Below are 21,715 nucleotides of genomic sequence, written 5' to 3'. Positions count from 1 at the left end.
ACGCGCTAAAGTAACACGAAAATAACAGAGAACAGTAAAATGGTCAAGGTGGCCGTAACGTAATGGGGTAACGCAGATATTTTCCACAAACTATTGCATTTGTTAGTTTGCAAAGAAGATGGCTTTGTTTGCCAGCTAGTTAAACTTAGCGTACCGTGCCGCTGTAGCCGACACTTTTGCGGATCCAACTGCAACCAAAAACGAAAAATACACAATCTAACTTTTAAACGCAGATTCAACTTGAGTTAGTAGTTTCTAATTTGTTGTGAATAATAAAAAATTTGCATGCCAACAATGTGGTGAACTATGCTGAAATGGCAGGAGTTACGTAGAGACACATGAAGTTACTTTCAGTTAGTTCGGTCGAAGTATTTTTAATATTTTAGATGAATATTATTATTCGGGCGGTTTTCTTTTCGAAGTTTGAAAGTTTATTTAATAAGACTATGTGCAATAGCATTATACAAAGCATTGCCCATCTAAGCTATAATATATTCTCATCAATCTTTCCTTTCAAAAAGAACTGCGGACTTAGTGACCAAGAATAAATCAAGTCACTTTTTATCACTCTGTTCTGATGTGCACCAAATTCCGATGAGGGCTTTCTGCATCGACCGTGACAAATGATATGCAGAGAAGGTCCGGATCTGTGCTATAAGGCAGGTGACGCAAAACTTTCCAGCCACTGTTTTCCAAATAATTCTTAGCCTATCTAGCAATGTCAGGTCAAGCTTTGTCATTATGGAAAATCCTCCTTCTGTCTGGTCGCAAATTTGGCGCATTTGTAGAAATATTTTACTTCAATTTGATAGGTTGGCGGCAACAGCCGATTTCTTCTTCTTTAACAACAGCGCACTAGTCGTAGCCAGGACCTTCTCCAACTGGTCTTTCCAACAGAGTGGAGATCTTTCTTCTTCTGCTTCCCCCAGCGGGTACTGCGTCGAATACACTCAGAGCCGGAGTTGAAAAACTCGTAAAACAGCAGCCACCTTCTGTGCGGCAAAGTATTGTCAGGTCCGGACTATAAAAAATTTATGTATAAGAACCTCCTAACCAAGCTAACAAAGCTTCTGGTGAGTCATTATCGTTGTGCGACACTATTCTGTTTCTATTGGTTAAAGCTGATCGCTTCTGAGCATTTGCTTCCTTCAGACGGTACAATTGTTGAGGGTACAGGTCCAAGGAGCCAAAGAAGCTTGGCCTTAGGGAAGCAGCTCATAATGATTCCCTGCTAATCCAAGCAAAAACATAACAAAACTGTCTGTAAAGAATGTGTTTCGTCACCATGATCGGCCTACTGGCCTTACTATTCGCAACAACGTCACCCATCTCGAGTTTAAATTCTATAATATTCGACCGAATAGACTGCGTCCAGCACGCAGTGAAGAAAATATAGTAGCCGTAGCTGAGAGTGCACACGAAGAGTCTATTTTACATATGGCAAAAACGGCCAAAGTTAGGTTAAGTGAGTCTGGTAAGCTAATAAGCCACGCGTAGACCAGTTTTGGTCCTTTGCGATACCAGATGGAGTTCAGTTTGTACCTCCAAGGGGATACCTGTGCTTGATGCAAATTTTAACAGACTCTGTAGCCTCACCATATGTAGTATACCTCCTCCAGTGTATCATACCGTGGGAACCCCAGATGCTTACGGCGATGTGGGACAAGTGCACAAGAGATGTGCCACAGTTTTTCTGGTGCCTTGTTCTAGACATTTCCTGTAGTCTGTTCGATCTATCAGCCCCATTCTACGGACGTGTGGTGCCACCAGACAGTGACCAGTTAGTATTCCGGTCATGTTCCTGCAGTCTGTTCTATCGAATGCCAATAAGAATTCTGTATACTTCCTTCAAATACAACTGCTTGTTGTACTGTTTTGCACAGGACTTTTGCAGTTTTGCTAAATCGTTTTTTGATTTTCCTTACCATTATTCTGTCCAGATTGTCGTATATACAATGTATGAGCTTCCTAATTTTGATCACGTTTACCGGTATTTTAATTTCCATACTGTCCATGATGTACTGAAATCATGACATTGTAAGCAGCGGCACCCATTGCCCACTCGACGCCCACGTGGAGGATGCAGCTACGAGGAAATTTTGCCGACCAAAAATGGCCAAGATTTTGTTTACTTCAGCAAGCAGCTGGAAATCATTATTTCATGTATATTTTTGTTTTTTTTTTTTTATCAACAGGTTGATGAACTTCGAAAATTCGCTTTAAAAAATGCAGTTCAAAATTAATTGTGTGTGTCTAATAGGCACTTCCTCATGCTTTCATACCACGAAATCTGGTCAAGGAGTAGGCATTGAATTATTAGAGCCAAACGCTTTGTAGCTGCTACTCTTTTCTTATTAAACATTTCAATAATTTCAACAATTTACTACTAATCTGAGCATTTATCACGTGTTCCTCTTAGCATGCTCTTTTTCGGAGCTTAGCCACACGGCAGCTTCACCCCGACCAAATTAATTCATGTATATGTTTTCACCTTTGCTTTGGTTTAACTCTTCGCTGAAGAAGTTGAAGTTCACGGCTTTCGGATGCATAAACGCTAATTAATACATTTTTCAATTTTTTATGCGCATGCGCGAGTGTGTCCAGCATGTTCAAAAGCAAAATGCGACATTAATTAGCATAACTAGCTGCAGATTTCTAGTGTGTAGACATGTGTGTTTTCCAAATGTCATGTATTGTTGTTAATATTAAGTTTTGATAATATTTGCTGCTATAAATATGCAAGGCCGGAAGTAGCCACTTGTTAGAGTGCAACGGTTGCTCAGCGCGCGCTTTGCGAATTTTCACCGGTGAAGATTTATCATTGAGGAAACTACTATGCATGAATGCTTGATATTGTTGCCTTTGTAGCGATCACTCTGACCCTCTTTGGTTGTAAGAATGAAATGTGGTCATCGATGTACTCTAGAGGTCGGTCTAAGAAACGGAAAATAAGGTTACTGTCACCTGTAGACCCCATTGCACTCCTATGGTGTATCCATAATGTAGGCATATAAGGCTTTATAGTTTTATTTAAATTTACAGCTTTTAGAGCTTTGCCCAACGACGACCAACTGATTACATGACAGTCGGCCCCACGATAGTCGAGTTTAGGTAACCGGAACGGACCCGAATTTTTTATCCGGTCAAGGCTGCCAACTCGACAGAATTCTGCTGCCACAACAATAACGACAACAACAGTCGGGTCTACGTAACTGGAAGTGACCCCGATATTATGGAATCTTCCTTGATACTCGGAGCAATTCTTTTTCAGCCGGAATCGTGAAAGTTTTTTTCGGACCTTCCGCTACTATCAAGTCTTTCAACTTCACTAGTCACTTTGAACTGGAACGAACCAGAATTTTTTATCCGGTCAAGGCTGCCAACTCGGCAGAACTCTGCCGCTACAACAACAACGGTACCTACTGTATAACTGCATTTTATTATCAACTATTTTTTTTAAGTTGAAATAGTTTAAGAGGTTAGTCACTTGACGTTAATTTTGAGTTTATTTTTATAACAACAAAAGATTCTTCAATCATGTATAACAGCATATAAAGTAAAAAAAATTAATTTCTTATTTTAAATTGGCATTTTTACTAATATTTAAAGTATTTAAGCGAATTTCATCTCTCTCTTGGAGTATTTCTTGGCTCCATAAGAAGGTTAAGTTCGAAGATGGGCAAAATCGGCCCACTGCCACGCTCATAAAATGGCGGAAACCGAAAACCTATAAAGTGTCATAACTAAGCCATTAATAAAGATATTAAAGTGAAATTTGGCACAAAGAATCGCATTAGGGAGAGGCATATTTGGACGTAATTTTTTTGGAAAAATGGGCGTGGCCCCGCCTCCTACTAAGTTTTTTGTACATATCTCGGAAACTACTATAGCTATGTCAACCAAACTCTATAGAGTCGTTTCCTTCAGGCATTTCCATATACAGTTCAAAAATGGAAGAAATCGGATAATAACCACGCCCACCTCCCATACAAAGGTTATGTTGAAAATCACTAAAAGTGCGTTAACCGACTAACAAAAACGTCAGAAACACTAAATTTTACGGAAGAAATGGCAGAAGGAAGCTGCACCCAGGCTTTTTTTTTAATTGAAAATGGGCGTGGCGTCGCCCACTTATGGACCAAAAACCATATCTCAGGAACTACTCGACCGATTTCAATGAAATTCGGTACATAATATTTTCTTAACACCCTGATGACATGTACGAAATATGGGCGAAATCGGTTCACAACCACACCTTCTTCCAATATAACACTATTTGAATTCTATCTGATGCCTTCTCTGTATAATATATACATACATTAGGAACCAGTGATGATAGCGGAATAAAACTTTACACAAATAAGGTATTTGAGCTGAGGTATCCCTTGTGGAAAAATTGTCGTGATCGGACTATAACATTTCAAGATCCCTGATATCGAACACGAAGAACTCAGTGCCTAACCTAACCTAACTTAATTTTTCACCGAAAATATCGGTAAATCTCTCAGAATTTAATTCTAATTATTATTAATAAAAAAAAATATGTAAATGACGGATAAGGAAATCTCGATTATCACTTTATCAACGGTACCTACTGTATAACTGCATTTAACTATCAACTATTTTTTTAAAGTTGAAATAGTTTAAGAGATAAGTCACTTGACGTTAATTTTGAGTTTATTTTTATAACAACAAAAGATTCTTCAATCATGTATAACAGCATATAAAGTAAAAAAATAAATTTCTTATTTTAAATTGGCATTTTTACTAATATTTAAAGTATTTAAGCGAATTTCATCTCTCTCTTTGAGTATTCATTTTTAATTTTGAACTGAATCGTACATTGCAATTATTGACTGGATTTTGGCAAAGATACCAATATCATCGCAACGCTCTATAATATCATCATTTCTCAACAGTTTACTAGAATTCATTTCAATATCCCTCACGGTCAAACCAGCAAACCGCTCTTCACTTAAATTAATGCGTACTGTAGCACTACCAACGCATTTTCCTTCCGCATCATCATATTCGTAAACCTGAAAGCATGCCCATTCCTCCTGCTCTTCAAGTTGGGAAGAAGAGACAATAGGTGATTGGTTGATATTGTCCGATGTACTATTGGCTTGCGAGCATACCAAACTGAGCGTGGTCTCCGGACATAATGCGGTTGTACTGCTCGAAGCTACTATTGTATTTTGCGATTCCGCCATTGATACATTTGCGTTAGATACTTTAGAAACATTTTCAATAAATTCTTGAGTCTCATCGTCCTGAATCTCATAACTTAATGTCTTATTCGGGATTGGAGTTTCTTTGGTGATATTATCGCGGGGTGTGTCTGCAACAAATACTTGTGTCTCATCATCATCAATAAATAGCGGTTGCTGTGACTGTGTTTCTTTCACTACGTTTGTGTTATCTTCAACGAAAGACTTGCTATCTCTTGTTTGGATTATATCTTGATGTGCCACATCATTTTGCAATATTATTGAATTTTCATTGGAAGAGTCACTGTCCGTTGAGTGTATTAATACAGTTTCTTCAACTGCAATTACAGTGTCGTTATCAACTCTCTGAGTAGACTCAGCTCCTATTGAAAGCATTGTACTATTTTCCTTAACTGAGTCGTCTGTACGATTTTGACACAACGAATGTGATCTAGTGGATGCATTCAATTCAGACTTTCTTTGTTGAATTACAGTAACAAAACTATCAGATGACATTGTTTCGTCTTCCTCGGAAAAGGTAGGTACAAAACTCAACTCAGTTGGTTTATTAACGTTTGCATTGTTCTTCGTCATAAAAATGCTCTTATCGATTACATCATTAGTATTCGCTATTAACAGTTCCTTCTCTTGCAAATTAGTGACATTCGATTCGGTGTTCGCGCAAGTCGCACACTTAAATGTGGTTAACGGCTCCTTAGCATTTTCCCTGCCTAATAAACATATAGGATTATGGGCACCTACACTGCCGCACAATGAACATAGTATCACGGACCATTTGCCTAAAATGTAGTTAAAAAAAATATTTACAACAAATTTTAATACAAAAATTAATTTAAGGAATTCACTGAAAAATATAATATATGTATATTCGAAAACCAACCACTTTGGTAATCACGCCCTCTTGGACAAAGGCACACTTCCATATTACAAGTGTTGTGTCCACGGTGTAGGTCGGTATATATGCCTTTCTGCGTCTCCCAGCGTGCATCTCTATCAGGCACAAAAATTCCCTGCCATCTTACAGATTCACGAAAATCCTTACTACGGCACCAAAGGCAACGCAAATAATAACCAGCTGCCATTGCATACTGCTGAACACATACATTGTGGGCATAACCACGGTTGCAACATTTACCAAATATAAACATTGTTTCATTGTACAAGCCCATTTGATCGCGACAAATGCTACAGCGTTCAAAACTGGATGGACGTTTCTGTAGGCCCACCGGTTGAAGCTCCTTCCTGGGGACGCATTCATCGCAGTAGGAACGAAAATCGTCGACAAATGTGTATAGACATCGATTTTGTCGTCCACAAACTAAATGAAAGTACTCATTGCATTTAAAGCACTGTATTGAGGCATTTTGTCGGCCACAGTAGCAGCACAGACGTTTGGAAGCAGCAGCAATTTCTTTACGTATATCTCGCACTAAAAAGCCGTTTATACCACTGCAATCTTTGCCTCTTTGTGGCAGATTAGTAGAGAGCAACTGCAAAGAACAATATCAAATTATTTAAGTTATGGGTATAGTTTTATAGGATGTTGTCATACCAAACAAAAGTAATGTACGTTTATATCTCTACTATGTTGCCAATCTCCGAACATTAGTAAATCAAATGTACAATTTGTCTTATCTTTACAAATATCACAGATTTTATATTTCTCTTCAGACATTTTACTAATTTTAATAAATTTCAAACAAAAACAAATCACAAAACCGCTTATTTGGTGCTACTTCTTCATATGACTTTTCATTCACAATTATAACGGAATAAACACTCACCATACTAGTTCACAATAGTGGCCATAATAATAATTAAAGTATACTATACTCGTATTTGGATATATTGATCTGCATTAGACAAAGTTTTGAGTATTTGATTTAAAATTTTAAATGAACAATTTTCTAGTTGCTGTTGTCATTAAAATATGTACTTTGAGTTGTATGACCCTTTTTGGGATTTTGTATATACTGTTTATTATCTAATATTTAGTAGGCAAAAAGTAAAACATCATTTTCCTGCGATCTTTATTTGATATTATTATTCTTTAGAACAACAATTAGACTTGTCAAACCCAACTATCGGTTAATTCTTTGGTTAATTACACAAGAGCATTACCAGAGATTTTTGTAAAAGTTCCGAACAAATTCTCATAAGCGAATTGACCGACCTAACCGAAATTCTTGTGTATGCACATTGCAAGTTATGTGTTAGTTTCCATCCTAATTCATTTAATATACATATATTACAGATTTACCGTATTGTAAATTGCTGGGTACCCACTTTTAAGACTCATGCGATTTTTTTCTATCTCACCATCTTATGTTAACCAATCGGTTTATGTCTTTGCTATGGCCAACTGTACCCATGCCTTGACATGTTTTCACCGCGGAGGGATATTTCTTTGACGTTTTCATGATTTCTTTCGCCTCTTGTGAATATGTAATTGTGCGAGATTTCATTCAAGCGAACGTGTGTGAGTGCATTGTAAGCGGAGAACCAAAACTGCATTTTATTTGCGATAAAAGAATAGTTGACCAGAAAATACAATACAACGCGCAGAGCAAAAAGTATACAATATACAAAATAAAGGTTTGTGTGTAAAGTTTATAAAGTGTTAAATTAATTAGCTTTTATATACAATATTTTGGCGGCATTAAGAGCTGAAATTTGAGTGGCGTCTGCAATTTTCTTGTTGAGGTAGGGAATTTCAATTTGATATAGAGACTTTTTGCATAACGATAATTTGCCGGGATTAATGAAGCTGCAAAAGTGCAGTAATGTTTTGCTAATATAAATTACAGCATAGAATATTTGTAAGAACAAAGGTTTAGTGTATATAAAGAATAAAATTGTATATAACCTTCAATTAAGGAATATTTGTAGTAAAACGCGGAGAAAAAAGAGACGAACCGCCATTTTTAAAAAGCCAGGGCCGAGTCTAGCGACTCCTTTGTGCGCTACAGTAGTGGCGAACAATATTGAGATAGAGAAAATATATTTTCAGATTATTAGGAGTTCATATATTTAAATATATCTAATTGTGTTAAGCATACGTATTTTAGTTATACTTTAAAACGTAAATATAAAATTGCGATTTAATTCATATATTTTTTATTTGCAATTTTCTCAAGTTGTAGGCGGTACAATAATTCGTGTTATTTTTCGTGTTCTGTACTGCGAATGGTATAATGAAAACAAAAAAGGGAAATATCAACATGTCCCCCACACTACATTCTAAAGACTGCTGTGTGGAGCTCATTATTCGATATGTAAAATTAAAATCTGCAAATTAATTATTTTGAATATTAATACTCGATAAATTAATTATCACTATGCCCTTCATACGGCGCCTACCATATTAATTACATTTATAAATTAAGAATAACATGTGATTCTTACGATGTGTTAAATAACTGCATGCATTTGTACTCCTCATTGCAAGTTCCGCGTATGCATAGTGTCCCCACCCTACAATTAACAATTCCAATCACATTCATATATAAGTATATTTTCTGATTTTGTTCAAAACTTTACAACAAGCCCAACCAAAATACAAAGATGCATGCTTGTATATACATAAGTATGCATGCACTTTGATGATGGTGCAACTGTTCGCTGACATTTATTTCAATACATATGTAACAGAAATTAGCAGAAAAACGCTGGGTCTACGGTCTATTTGTGCTGACAGCTGTACGATGCACTTTCTATTCGTGAATATGGTTTTTATGTGCATGCATTGCCGCAAATTATAAGAGAAATGATATGGTGTTTTCTTGCCTAGGCAGGATTGCCAATAATTATCTGGCGTGAGCCTTGTGAGAAAATATTCTACTCTGTAACATAATATGTCACGTCCTATATATCTTTAAACTTAGATATTTTTAAACCTAGAGTGGGATCTTCAAAAATTATGAAAACATTTATTAATGACAGAAAAGTAGCATATATGGCTAAACTCTAATATTTGAACGTTATCTTCAAAAATATTCTTATCTATAAATGGTCGTTTACGTTTCCACATTTTAAAAGCAAACAGTAGTTGTAGCGCGCAAACTAGCAGACGAAACTCACTTCAGAAATTTTCACCCGGGTAAAAACTCGTTTTGTTTTTCTCTTCCATTATTTGTTTTGCTCATTTTCCGTGCGATGTATTTCACCCTCCTGTCACTTTTTGTTTCCTTGTATCACTACTGTTAAACTAAGCGGCGCCCATGCTATGATCGCACCAGGTTGCTGACTCTACCTACCGACTGTGGATGTGCTTGTTTTTGGTTGCCAATGGTTCAGACAAAAAGGCATCAGAAACTGATTTGCTGGTATTTATGCTTGGAATTTATATCAACTTTACAATGCATTTCTGACTTTTACATTTTTATACAAGTTTATAGATGTATAATTTTGTGAGTGTTGCTTGATGGTTTATGTTGGATATGTTGACAATGTTTTTAGTTGTGTGGTGTTGCAATTATTCTGTTATTTAAGAATCCAATTTGCCAAGTGTTTATGATAATTCTTAATAACCTCATAGCCATAATTATTTTGGCTTAGAAAGATTGTTATAAGGTTTAACTCTTTTCAATTCAAAAGGTTCGCACTAAAATTAACTTAAATTATTTTCTTTTTTTTCGAAATCTTTGAAGCATAACACCAATAACTATTCAGGCATAACGGATTTCAAATGCGGCATAATACATATTCAATAGGTATATTTGGGTGTAATTCTCGTACCTATTAGGTCATTTACTTGTGTTACATATTGACATTTTCTGTACTATAGGTACCGGAAGTGAGGGTATTTTTTTTACCGGTGGTGCGACGTTGATGGCTAACCTTGGTAAATGAAATAAAGCAAGCATAAATTGTGCTATATGCATACACGGGCATGTATTCAAAAACTGCTACCTGAACTCTTTCATGAAGTATTATTGTACTTCCACCAAATAGTGTTTCGTATCAGGGTTAAATTTATATTATTCGATTTATTTTTACAGTTTATAAGTCAGCTGAGTGTTTTTTAGTGCTAGAGACCCACCTTAAAGCATAGCATACATACACTTCTACAAATTTGTATTACTAATAATTGGAAAAACGAGTATTCTGATTAGATTTAAATTCCATTCTCGGTTAAGCGTTTTTTATTTTTTAAGTGTGCATGAAAAAATTACAACTGTATTCATTGTAAAGTTTACAGCCACGCGAATGTGATTGCGCTCACAGCCGTCCGTAGATATGCATCTACATATACTGGTGTTCCGATAATTAGAAACAATTTATTTTTTTGCATAGTTTTGTCTGTTTGCTTCGAAACAAGCTTAAATTAGGTTTTCGAAAAATTTAATCACAATCTTTTGAACTTTTACATAGTTATGGGTTTCTCTGCAACCTGAACTATGTACATACATATATATTTTACTCAAGTTATATTATTCAATTAAATATTGTAAAACACTACTGTTTCTAACTATCGTGCCACTACTGTATATAAATATGTACTTATTATAAATTCTTTTGTATAGTTAACCCCTCTAAGCTTGAATAATAACTGAATGCTTTAAGGCGCTATCAGACATACTATGCAGTTATAATTTTCTTTCTTGCTGAAATTTTTATTTGAAATTTATTATACACTCAATAGTGTATAGCTATCATTCAAACTGCTATAACTTTGGTCCAGTTGGTGTCAAAGCATGCCAATCTGCTGCCGGTAGGATTATGATAATCATATGGATTCTGATTTTTTATTTAAATTATTTGAAGAAACTAAGCGCCAATCATATAATATGTACGTATGTCCTATATTTTTAAATCTTAAGTGGGTATGCAGTAGAACGCTGATACGGTTGTTGATCTCTAACACCAACATAAACGATCACTTAAAACTCATACATACATATATGTATTTCAAGAATTAGGAAAACGCGTTGACTTTTTTATTTCCACCACACGCATCTTTCTTTTGCTTTACATATGTACATACATATGTAATGTTTGCTTTATGCTATACGTACGCACACATAAAGTCAACGAAATATAAACAAACACTGATAACATACATGCATACTCGTACAAATGTGCTTCTATAATTGAAGTAGTTAGGGTAGCATATCTTTGCTTCTTTTTTAAAGAATGTACATATAATAAAATTGTATCACAAGGCAAAAACTTGAATAAATTGATTATAATGTAATCATACGTGTTTAAATTCCTTTCAATTACAGTGCTGATTATAGTGTCAGTATATTTTTTTTGTGTTAATTTCAGTATATTTGGAATAATAAATATATATTTTTTTGTTTTTATAGATACATAAAAGTTGCGATCGAATAAAGTTCATATATACTAATTAACGCCAAGATGTCGACAAAGGCTACAACACAGCACACGCGTCGTGCACCACTTTCGCTATCCGGCGGCGGCAAACAGCAGAGTCAAAATCATTATAGCGGCAAATCTACGGAATCCAACGGCAGTTCAAATAATAGCGCTAGCGCTAAAAATGACAATAAGCATTCTGCAAGTCAGAAGACGGAATCCAGTGTTAACGATGTAAAAGAGTCGACACCGAAAGATTTGAAAAAGCCACAAAACGCTGACAAAAAGCAACAACAGCAATCCGCCAATAATGAGACAGTGAAGAAAAATGAAAAGACTGATGAGAAGAAAACACAGAATGGCAGTGGCAAAGCCTCTACAAACGGCGGTGCCAAAGAGAAACAGCAAAATGGTAGTGATAAACAGGACAATAATAGTAATAGTAATGGCACCAACGCCAAGACGGTCGCCCCTAACTCAAATGGGAATGCCAACGCCAAGAATAATGCAAAGGCAAATGAAAAAGCTGCACAGCCGACTGCAAAGGAAGATACAAAAACTAAGGAGTCGAAACTTGCAGAGCCCGTTGAAAAGAGTGAAAAAGAGCCAGAGAAGGAGAAGGATAAGGAAAAGGAGAAAAAGAAAGAAAGTGAACCTGAAAAAGTTGTTGAAAAAGAAACTAGATCTCGACGTCATGAGGCAGCGGTCGTAACCGAGCCGGAAAAGAAACAAGCAGATAAAAATGAAGCCAACAAAGGTGATGAAACAAAAATGGAAGTATCTACACCAACATCTCGATCCAGTGCTGGACAGGCTAAATCCCGGGCTACACCTACAAAGGGTGTCGAGAAATCTGGCAGAAGCACACCCACCAAACCGGTGGATAAGCCAACTGCTTCACCACGTAACAAAACCGTCACCACAGTCATAGATGATGTTGAAATGGAACCACTAGCTGTGGAGAACTCACCAGCTAAGTCCAAAGAGAATACGTCACCAGTCGTGGTCGCAGCAGCTGCAGCTGCCTCTGTGCTGCAGCCACCAGCCGCCACGTCGACTCCCGGCAAAGCAACAACGGCAACACAAAAGACTAAACCACAAATCGTCGATGCCAAATCAGATCAACCGATAAATGCACCCAGCTGTGGGAGTTCACCGGATCGCAAGAGTGTACCACGCACTATTACACATATCGGTGGACGTCGCAGCATACGTCCACTTAACGAATACACTCCTTCGAAATTCCAAAGTAATTTACAATTTCGTGAGTCCTATCGTCGCATTAACACTGAACTGGACGTCAGTTCAACCACCAATACCAGCATGAACGTGACAGTTGGCTCAGAGGTACCAAACAACTCATCTTTTTCATTTTTCGGACGTGGTCGTAAACGTGACCGTACGCCACCGCGCCAAACGCAATCCACTATGGAGTTGCAAACTGACGCAGACTATTCGCCACCAAAACGTGCACGTCTCGATATGTATAGCTTGTTTAGCGTAGTTTCTTCTCCCTTAACAATGTTACGTTCGCGTTTTTCGAGAGCTTCCATACAAAGCAGCACACCGGTGAAGTTGGCCACTAAACTAGCAGCCGCAGATGAGGATGAAGCTGATGTACAAAATGTTTCCGGCATTTCGATTGAAGAGGAAAATGCCACCGACGGCGGTGAAAGTGACGAAAAGACGGCGACCGAAGACGTCACTGTAGGGAAAAATGCTGACGATGATACTACACCCAAAATGGACTCACCAATGAAGGTGGACGAAAAGTGTGGTATGGAAAAGGGCGACGAAGTGAACAAGGTGCTGGAGGATGCATCCAAGTCCTCGAATGTACATGAGGTTGCAGCAGGCATCGCAGACACATCCGTTTCTTCGGCTAAAAATAAGAGATGTCACATTATGTAAAGTGTATTTGTCGAGAAATTAAGAGTATTGTCTATAATAGTTATCATAATTTTCTTTAAATGTTTCAGATGTTTAGCTTATGTACATCTTTGTATGTTAAAACGTCTAAACATTATTTTTACGTTCGTAATACATACATATCCCCGTTTGCTCATTTACGTTCACACATATAATATATTCAGCACTAACACTTATCTAACGTTCATCATACAGTATATTTGTTTAAGCGCAGTTGAAATTGATGGGTTAAGAGAGTTGTGCAACCCGAACACATTAAAATTTAGTTTTGATGAACCCAATTTATACAAAATATGTATAAATGTACAATTTACCTAAAGTGAAATTCAATATAACATTTGCAAAAGTGAAATTTTATAATATTTAGTAAAAGTTGTTGAGAAAATATAAGACAATACCATTTGTTATGGTTTGTATTGTTTACCGATGTGTCAGTTTTCCTGAGATATTTGCCACTTCGCTAACATAGAACCGTAGTCCGTATGATAGATTGTTTTATATTATTGCAACAACAAATTTGTATTTAATAACCAAATTAATTTCAGACCTATCTCATTTCACATGTCAAAAAATATTATCTTTTAGGCTTTTCTGCAACCTTTTCTGCGCAGAAAGGCGTAAAAGAATAAATATTTTGCAGAATTATAGAAACATAATAAAATTTTTTAAGTTTGCTTGATTGCTCATTATAGAAATTGTAATAATTTAGTGCTAGTTTAAAATCAAAATCATATCGCAATTGCATTTTGCATTTTAAGTAAGCATATGTATTTGAAGAGACCTTATGTAATACATACAACACAAGTATGTACGTATTTATAGTACCTTACGGACGTTCATTGTTTGTAATCGTCATAAGATTTGTGTATTAGTTTTTGTTTGCAAATAACAAAGTTTCATTTAAAACCTTTGTCAACCAATCATAATAATTTCATATATATATTTGTACTCATGCATTACAATGATTATATAAATATATACTACATACATAAATTTATGGCAATTTTTAACAATATTCAATATTCGTAAAAATAAAGGAGATTTTATACAAATAGGAAAGTATTTTTTCTTGGTAAAGTACATACATAGGTTCATTTGAGAATTATGAGATTTTTGAAAACAAATTAATTCCAATCGGGAAGCATCCACTACCCAAGAAATGTTCTTACCAAGCATCTACCGGTAAAGAAAAATGTTCGTACTTTCCTGAAAACAGAGGTCTGCGTAACCGTCACGGATTTGAATGCACAGCTGACCAAGCGCTGTGACTGCAGCTGCATTACTTAGAGCTATTGTGCAAGCCTTTGACATTCTTAGCCTTATTTTGAATTATATGTATCTCCATTAGACCATTCTGTGAAACTAAACAAAAAATGGGGTAACTGCCCACGTTTATTTTTATTGGGTGAATGAAAATGGAGGCGTCAACCTAAATTGTTTGCATGCAATGACAAAGTACATACAACTAATTGTTTTTTTGAAATTTTGAAACGTTGCATTGTTGCTTTCAGGAGTTTAATTTAATTTTGCTAAAGACTTCAATTTTTTTTTAATTTTACAAAATAAAACAAAACATTTTTTTTTTTAATTTTACTCTTATTAAATTTTTTTAACAATAAATTTAAATTTACTAAGACACTAACTGACATACCTAAATAAAAGCGTTGAACGGCGCGTTTTTTATCGCCCACCGTTAACGCCAAAGTAACATCCCTAAATAAAGCTGCACTTAAATTTTAATATTTTTGCAAAAGAAATATATATATTAATAATACTTATATTCATTTGTTCAATCATTAAACATTTCGCAACAAGATATTTTTCAGAAAAAATATGTTTTCTTTATTTTCTGCAACCAACTTTACTTCATAACGCGCTTTCAAAATCGAATTTTTCAATAGTCACCGTTGCCGACTCCCTTATTTAGATACATATGTATGTGCAATACAAAACCTATGGACATGTGGAATTTCTGATAGTAATTTGCCGCTGCCGCCTTTATTTAGGTACGGCAGTAATACTGTCTACACCACCTTTACTTCTTAGTAAATGGCAGCACTACTGGCAACATCTCGCAGAGACCGTATATAATTTTTTATAATTTACGTTCTCTGATTCTCGCATAACTTGGCAGTACTTTGCATTGGCAGTTATGTCAAATTAATTTTCATCATTTTCAACGTTCGGTCGAATTTTTGAAAGAATTATGCTACATTTTATAATTTCGTGTACAATTTTTAACTCACCGTTTGGTTAAATGACGTAAACGTAATAAATAATACAAACGACAAATCAAATACTTCAAGTAGAAGTTATTTAAAATTGAATACATCTTATAGTGATCACAGATCATCTAATATTAAGTGCGCGGCAAAATTTCATCTAGACTTATACGATCGTAACATGGAAAAAGAGGAGACTGCAACAGTGCAGTATCATCATAGCGATTATAAGACACCCAAAAAGTCATCTTTGATAATAGATGGCGAACGCTTATTGGATAAAATAAACATATTAACGACAAGGCCTGAGAATCAGTCATGTACAAAGGTATTAATTGGAGGATCTTTATAAAGAGATTTGATGGTTTTATAATTAACAATTGTGTTGTAATTAGTTTATAAAACACACATATTTGTTGGTGCTGTGCATTTATATATTTAATTTAACACAATCGTAATGTGCAGTTAACTCAGCGAAGTGCCCGTTGTATTCGTGCTGCATATCTTTGCGTTTATTTTACAAAACGAGATTCTTTTGCCAGCTGTCCTTCGTATTTTCTACAATCATCACAAAATTCAACATTATGTTAATAACAAAGTTTCCTAATTACAATTTTATTTAAGCAATATAACCAAAACTGTCTAATTGTTTTCTTCAGCTGCCAACCATAAAGGACTTCGTTATTATTAAGCCAATTAGCCGCGGTGCATTTGGAAAGGTATTTCTGGGATATAAAAATAATGATCCAAATAGATTATATGCCATTAAAGTTATGCGAAAGTCCGAGATGATTAATAAAAACATGGTATCACAAGTGATTACCGAACGCAATGCGTTGGCATTGTCACGTAGTCCATTTTGTGTTAGCCTCTTTTATTCGCTACAATCGGTCTCGTACGTCTATTTAGTTATGGAGTATATGGTAGGTGGTGATCTAAAGTCGCTCCTCACCATGTACGGGTACTTTGACGAAGCAGTTGCGCGTTTCTATGTTGCAGAAGTTGCGCTTGCGTTGCAATATTTACACGAGCACGGCATTGTGCATCGTGACATAAAGCCAGATAATATGTTGATATCAGCGACCGGTCATGTAAAATTGACCGATTTCGGTTTAAGCAAGATTGACAATCGCAGAGGTAATTATAATTTTGATTTTTTTTTAATAATTTTGTTTTATTATTATTATTTTGCTTTTCTTTATTTATTATTTTGCTTTTTATTAAATTATTATGTTTTTTTCAAATAATATTTTTTTTTTAATAAAAATTTGTTATTTTAGATTTGGAAATTTCGGATTTGATAAATATATCGCCCACCTTAAATACACGTACACCTGGCCAGTTGCTTTCTCTTACGTCACATTTATCCTTTGGATCAGAGAAGAAAATGGAGTGTGGCACTGGCATCTCAAATCTGATGAATGCTATGAATAAGCGCAGTATGATTGTTAATATGTTTATGTTACTATATATTGGTTAAATATTTTATGCTACAGATATGATAACTGAGTCTTCGGATAGCGAGGCAGACACATCATTTAATGAAGCTGAACGCACAAGCGATAGCAAAATATCTGGTGTCTCACCGTTCTTTTCCGCCGAGGAGATTAATGTTTCGGTTTCACATACATGCACTATTAATGTGAGTTTGTAAAGAGATTGAGAATTCCTTTACATAAAAATAAATAAATTTATTTACGACTTCGTTTGCAGACGCAACTTGCCGACAGCACTTCTTCGTACCATACGTGCACATCCACAGAGATAAGCAAAAATGATACAAGTACCGGTGTCGGAAGTGCGGGCTCTAATACAAAACACGTTGGCTTCGTAGACATTAGTATTGATCTCAAGGTTGCAGCTGCGGCGGCGCGAGCGAATTGCAATGTGAGTAAAACATAAAAAAATGTATATTTAGTTAAATTTAAAAATTATATTAAACTTCATTGCTCTTATCATTAAAAAGGGTTGCAAGCAGGAAAAAAATATACGTTTAAATGATAATAACACAGAGAATAAGGTTTTGATTAAGGTGGAGCAGAGAGAGCAGGAAGATGCTTCATTTGAGTTTAGCATGGTTCGAAAGCGTTCCATGGATGAGGTGTGTAAGCTGTTTTTTATTGTTTGCGTGTGGGGTTTCGGAAAGAACATCTTTGGTTAAAGTGTTTATTTACTGCTATCTACTTTAAATTTTAACACTCTTTACGACTTTTGCATGCAACGTTCTTTGAAAATATTATGTGATGTCTGTCTGTCGTGCAAATATTTACTGTACTTTTTCACTGTTGCATTGTGTTTATCAACTTTCCTTTACGTATATATGTGTTTTAATTTTTGTTGTTGTCATTTAAACTCATATATTTTAAACATAATTATAGCGTTTGCGTGTGTCCAAAGTCGCCGAAGACTCGGGCGTATCGAGTCGTAAAAGTGACTACTCTCTATCGCAGATCAACACGACTACCAATTCGCTAGATAAGGCTGAGAATATGTTTATTTCGAAAAATGATACCAGCTGCTCAGACTATTCGCGCAGGTATGATACATGAAATTACTTAAAAGATATGAAAATTATATGAAAATCATTGGATTTATTTGTAATTTTAGCTATAACACGAATAATACTAATGAAACCAGCAGTATGCGTTCACCGTTTCGCAACCTTTCGAAAAATTTCAAACGTCCTGAATTTCTAAGGTTGTTCACATTAACTGGAAATACAAAAATTTTAATAAAAAAATTTTTATTTCTATATTTATCACCTTTAGGGGTATGAAACGTAAACTAAATCTTTTAAATCGTTCGGAGACCTCATCCAATCTGGAGACGGACGGTTCCAATTCTGCATCGAACTCTGGCAGCACTGGACTCACGCAAGAGATTGATATGCTGGATATCGGCAGTAGTACGCCGAAAAAGCGTAAAGCAGTTAGTGGCGTATTGAAAATACGTTCACTCTCAGACGATGAAATGCCGCCGACACTCAATGAGCACGTCACAAATGTAGTGTTCTCGACACCTGTGTCATCGCAAAAGGTGCCACGTCGTGACGGTGGTTTGTTGGGTAAACTTAAGGCCACACGTTTCGCATTACCAATCTCGATAGAGGCGAAAAAAATCGAACCAATGACAGAGAAGACGTCCTATCTTAAAATGGCTGCCGACGATCCCACCATGTCACCCATTAATTTGGGCAATAATGTGCCGAAAACACCGAAATGCATAAATACACCATTTCGCACACCGAAATCGGTACGTCGCGGCATTGGTCGTCAGTCCTTTGAACGCATACTGGGCACACCCGACTACTTGGCGCCGGAATTACTGTTGCGGCAGGGGCATGGACCGGCTGTGGATTGGTGGGCACTCGGCGTTTGCTTCTATGAATTCTTGACAGGCTTGCCACCCTTCAACGATGAAACACCACAAAAAGTATTCGACAACATTCTAAATAAAAGTATAACTGACACGTTCGAATGTATAACACTATTTGGATTTTTTCATAAATCAACACTTCTGCTTATAGATATTGAATGGCCACAAGGTGATGAAGCGCTATCAGCCGAAGCGATAGAAGCTGTCGATCTGCTGTTAACAATCGAACCCACAGAGCGTCCTGCAGCCAAAGAGGTGCAGCAAATGCGCTTCTTCGAGTCCATAGATTGGCAGAATATTGAAACCGTTGAACCGCCCTTTGTGCCAACGCCTGATAATCCCACTGACACGGCTTATTTTGAGGCACGCAACAATTTGCAACATTTAAAGTTGTCCAATTTCACGCTAGAAGACTAGAGACACGTGGCTTAAGACTGTTTAGTGTGTGGGGGGTCCGTGTATTACTGGTGTATGCCGCAATACAAATTTTCCCTATAAGTTTGACTAGTGAATATGCGAGATATCGTCACTTGAGAGCCATAATCGCATTGTAAGAAATAAGTAAAGCATTACACACATCCTTTAATCTAATTAAATCGAATATTGTCGTTTTATTGCTATATTTTGTATTGCTTTCTTTAATATTGTTTTTACTGTATGTAGCTAATTTATCTGTTAAACGTCTTGTTTTATTAAAAAAATCCTTTCAAACCAGTTAAAATTATCTGCGCGTGTAGTAATATTTAGTTTTAATAACGATTTTGTAGCAATATTTAACTTATATGTATTGATGTCGAATATAAACAACAACAAGAAGTAGAAAGATTTGTATTTCCTTGATGTAAATACAAATATTTTTATAATAATCTCACAAATATCATCAAAAGTGTTAAAATTCTGCCTTAAGTGTAGCTTCCTGCTTTGAATTACTCGATTATTGTTTTTGCGCGAAGATATATTGAATCGTACTGAACAACATGTAACATATCAAATGTGTCATTGTTTAAATTAATCGCATTCATGTAAAATTTTCTCGTTAAAGCCATTGTTTACTATTTATTTTTTCACAAATTTATCTTAAATTTAACTTTTTAACTTTTTATATAAATATTATGTAACATATACAAAACTATTACGTAATAAAATAGAATTGCACCGATAAATTGTATATATAATAAAATTGATTTAACTGCTGTTGCGGTGAAATATGTTAAAACTCACACATTTGTAGCAAAACATTAATTTTGCGTTTTTTAAGTGCTGAATATTTGCAAACCAGCTGATCAAATTTGACCTGGATTTATTAGAATTGTTTTCCTCGATTCGTATAACCCTTTTTATCTTCGTATGAAGTTTGATTTTCATAGTATGCCTATTCGTTGAAAATCGAAAACTAGCAACAAAGAAGCAGCTGAGGATCTCAATATCTCTTTTGGATCGGATTGAAACGCAAATCCTCAATTTACAGACCTGTAATACTTGGGAAAAGACTTGACTCCTTCACAATTCTAGGTCTCGGTCGGTCTGTTGTGAATTGCATCGTTCGTGCTGGCTTGTGAATGCAACGGAATGCAGTACTAGCGCACTTTTTCTGATGCTTACCATCATCGCGATCAATTGGTGTACCATCTTGGCTCTCCTACATACATATGCAGCGGTGGCAATATTCATATGACTAACCTCTGCAGTGTTCTTGTTAATAAGAACTTGGATTGAAATTAGCAGTTTTCAGTCGTGTATTATTCTTGTAACAGAATAAAACCTTTAGGAAATGTTGCGGAGACTATAAACCAAGGCTCAATATAAAGTTTGCTAGGTTCCGATTACGTAACCTTCAACTTTTCGTTAACATCATGTTCCAATTACAATATGCACCTAAAGATTTCCTAGTGTTTCGGCCAATACAAACCCTTACATGCCTGATATCAGCCACTCGTGGTTAAATATACTAATTTTGTTCAGCATAACGGATATTTTTTCAATAAAAATAATACCATATATATTTTCGGTATAAAAAAAAAACAATCATTAAAATCGTTCGCTTGTGCAAGCACTTCCGCACTAACTGTATCTACAGCGTGGATTACGTGCGCCGCGGGACACAGTATTGAAATGACTACCAGCAATATGGGCGCCGCACTGCAGCGAACCAATTACATTTTATTACAACAATAACAAAAATGAGCACAGAAGGCAAACAAATCGTAGGCGCTCACTCAGTCAGCCATGGTGGCACTGGTCCAGTTGGCCAATTGTCCTAATAAATGCTATTCTAATAATGGCTGTGTGTTTTTTTTCAGGCGCTGCCGCTGCTTTCGACGAAAAATGTCCGTTGAGTGCACTTGCGCGCTGGAAGTGGACGGAGTGCTATTTGCTCTAAACTAGGTATTGTCCTTGCTGTGGTTTTACGCTGGTGTGTTGTTGGTTTTCTTCTTTTGTCATTGGCGCCTTTCCACATTTTCCGTTAAGTTTTATTTTCTTTTGGCACTCGAAATCGGTCTCCGATGTAAAATTCGTATTGTTTTGATAACTGAGGTCGTCTACCCATAAAAGAGACCTACAAACAACTACATATTCACATACATATGTACATATATACAAATAGTATTTTAGCAGATATTCGTACGAGCCCACGTG

At 35.9% G+C, this 21,715-nt stretch overlaps 3 protein-coding genes across 6 annotated transcripts; 2 read left to right on the top strand and 1 right to left on the bottom strand.

Annotated features, from left to right (window-relative positions):
* Positions 1-4,659: 4,659 nt before the first annotated feature.
* Positions 4,660-6,998, bottom strand: LOC105231022 (uncharacterized). The gene is made up of 3 exons (XM_011212103.4): positions 6,784-6,998; positions 6,112-6,721; positions 4,660-6,010 (listed from the first exon to the last, which is right to left on the bottom strand). The coding sequence occupies exons 1-3, from the start codon at positions 6,904-6,906 to the stop codon at positions 4,821-4,823; spliced, it is 1,923 nt and encodes a 640-aa protein (XP_011210405.2). The 5' UTR covers positions 6,907-6,998; the 3' UTR covers positions 4,660-4,820.
* Positions 6,999-7,667: 669 nt separating this feature from the next.
* On the top strand, positions 7,668-14,474 carry LOC105231021 (uncharacterized protein DDB_G0284459). Of its 3 annotated transcripts, none has more exons than XM_011212100.4 (2): positions 7,668-7,826; positions 11,543-14,474. In XM_011212100.4, the coding sequence occupies exon 2, from the start codon at positions 11,595-11,597 to the stop codon at positions 13,461-13,463; it is 1,869 nt and encodes a 622-aa protein (XP_011210402.2). In that variant the 5' UTR covers positions 7,668-7,826; positions 11,543-11,594; the 3' UTR covers positions 13,464-14,474. The 3 variants fall into 3 exon arrangements, with proteins under 3 accessions (XP_011210402.2, XP_011210403.2, XP_011210404.2); XM_011212101.4 differs by having other exon boundaries at positions 7,684-7,934; XM_011212102.4 differs by lacking the exon at positions 7,668-7,826 and adding an exon at positions 11,286-11,471.
* Positions 14,475-15,528: 1,054 nt separating this feature from the next.
* On the top strand, positions 15,529-20,301 carry LOC105231019 (serine/threonine-protein kinase greatwall). Of its 2 annotated transcripts, XM_011212098.4 has the most exons (10): positions 15,529-16,031; positions 16,363-16,840; positions 16,984-17,142; positions 17,200-17,345; positions 17,417-17,590; positions 17,670-17,804; positions 18,082-18,239; positions 18,311-18,400; positions 18,472-19,160; positions 19,230-20,299. In XM_011212098.4, the coding sequence occupies exons 1-10, from the start codon at positions 15,885-15,887 to the stop codon at positions 19,493-19,495; spliced, it is 2,442 nt and encodes an 813-aa protein (XP_011210400.2). In that variant the 5' UTR covers positions 15,529-15,884; the 3' UTR covers positions 19,496-20,299. The 2 variants fall into 2 exon arrangements, with proteins under 2 accessions (XP_011210400.2, XP_011210401.2); XM_011212099.3 differs by lacking the exon at positions 17,670-17,804 and having other exon boundaries at positions 15,627-16,031; positions 19,230-20,301.
* The last annotated feature ends 1,414 nt before the right edge of the window (positions 20,302-21,715 follow it).

Source organism: Bactrocera dorsalis, chromosome 2 (assembly GCF_023373825.1).
Source record: "Bactrocera dorsalis isolate Fly_Bdor chromosome 2, ASM2337382v1, whole genome shotgun sequence".
Classification (NCBI taxonomy): domain Eukaryota; kingdom Metazoa; phylum Arthropoda; class Insecta; order Diptera; family Tephritidae; genus Bactrocera; species Bactrocera dorsalis.
The sequence above is the reverse complement of the archived record's forward strand: the minus strand, read 5'-3'. Positions and strand labels throughout refer to the sequence as shown.

Bases quoted from the DNA above. Each gene is read 5' to 3' on its own strand.
- LOC105231022 (XM_011212103.4), bottom strand. From the start codon at position 6,906: ATGTCTGAAGAGAAATATAAAATCTGTGATATTTGTAAAGATAAGACA. The intron at 6,722-6,783 runs GTATGACAACAT...TGTTCTTTGCAG, and splicing joins ACGTACATTACTTTTGTTTG to TTGCTCTCTACTAATCTGCC. The intron at 6,011-6,111 runs GTTGGTTTTCGA...ACTACATTTTAG, and splicing joins AGGGCGTGATTACCAAAGTG to GCAAATGGTCCGTGATACTA.
- LOC105231021 (XM_011212100.4), top strand. From the start codon at position 11,595: ATGTCGACAAAGGCTACAACACAGCACACGCGTCGTGCACCACTTTCG.
- LOC105231019 (XM_011212098.4), top strand. From the start codon at position 15,885: ATGGAAAAAGAGGAGACTGCAACAGTGCAGTATCATCATAGCGATTAT. The intron at 16,032-16,362 runs GTATTAATTGGA...TGTTTTCTTCAG, and splicing joins AGAATCAGTCATGTACAAAG to CTGCCAACCATAAAGGACTT. The intron at 17,346-17,416 runs GTGAGTTTGTAA...CTTCGTTTGCAG, and splicing joins CACATACATGCACTATTAAT to ACGCAACTTGCCGACAGCAC.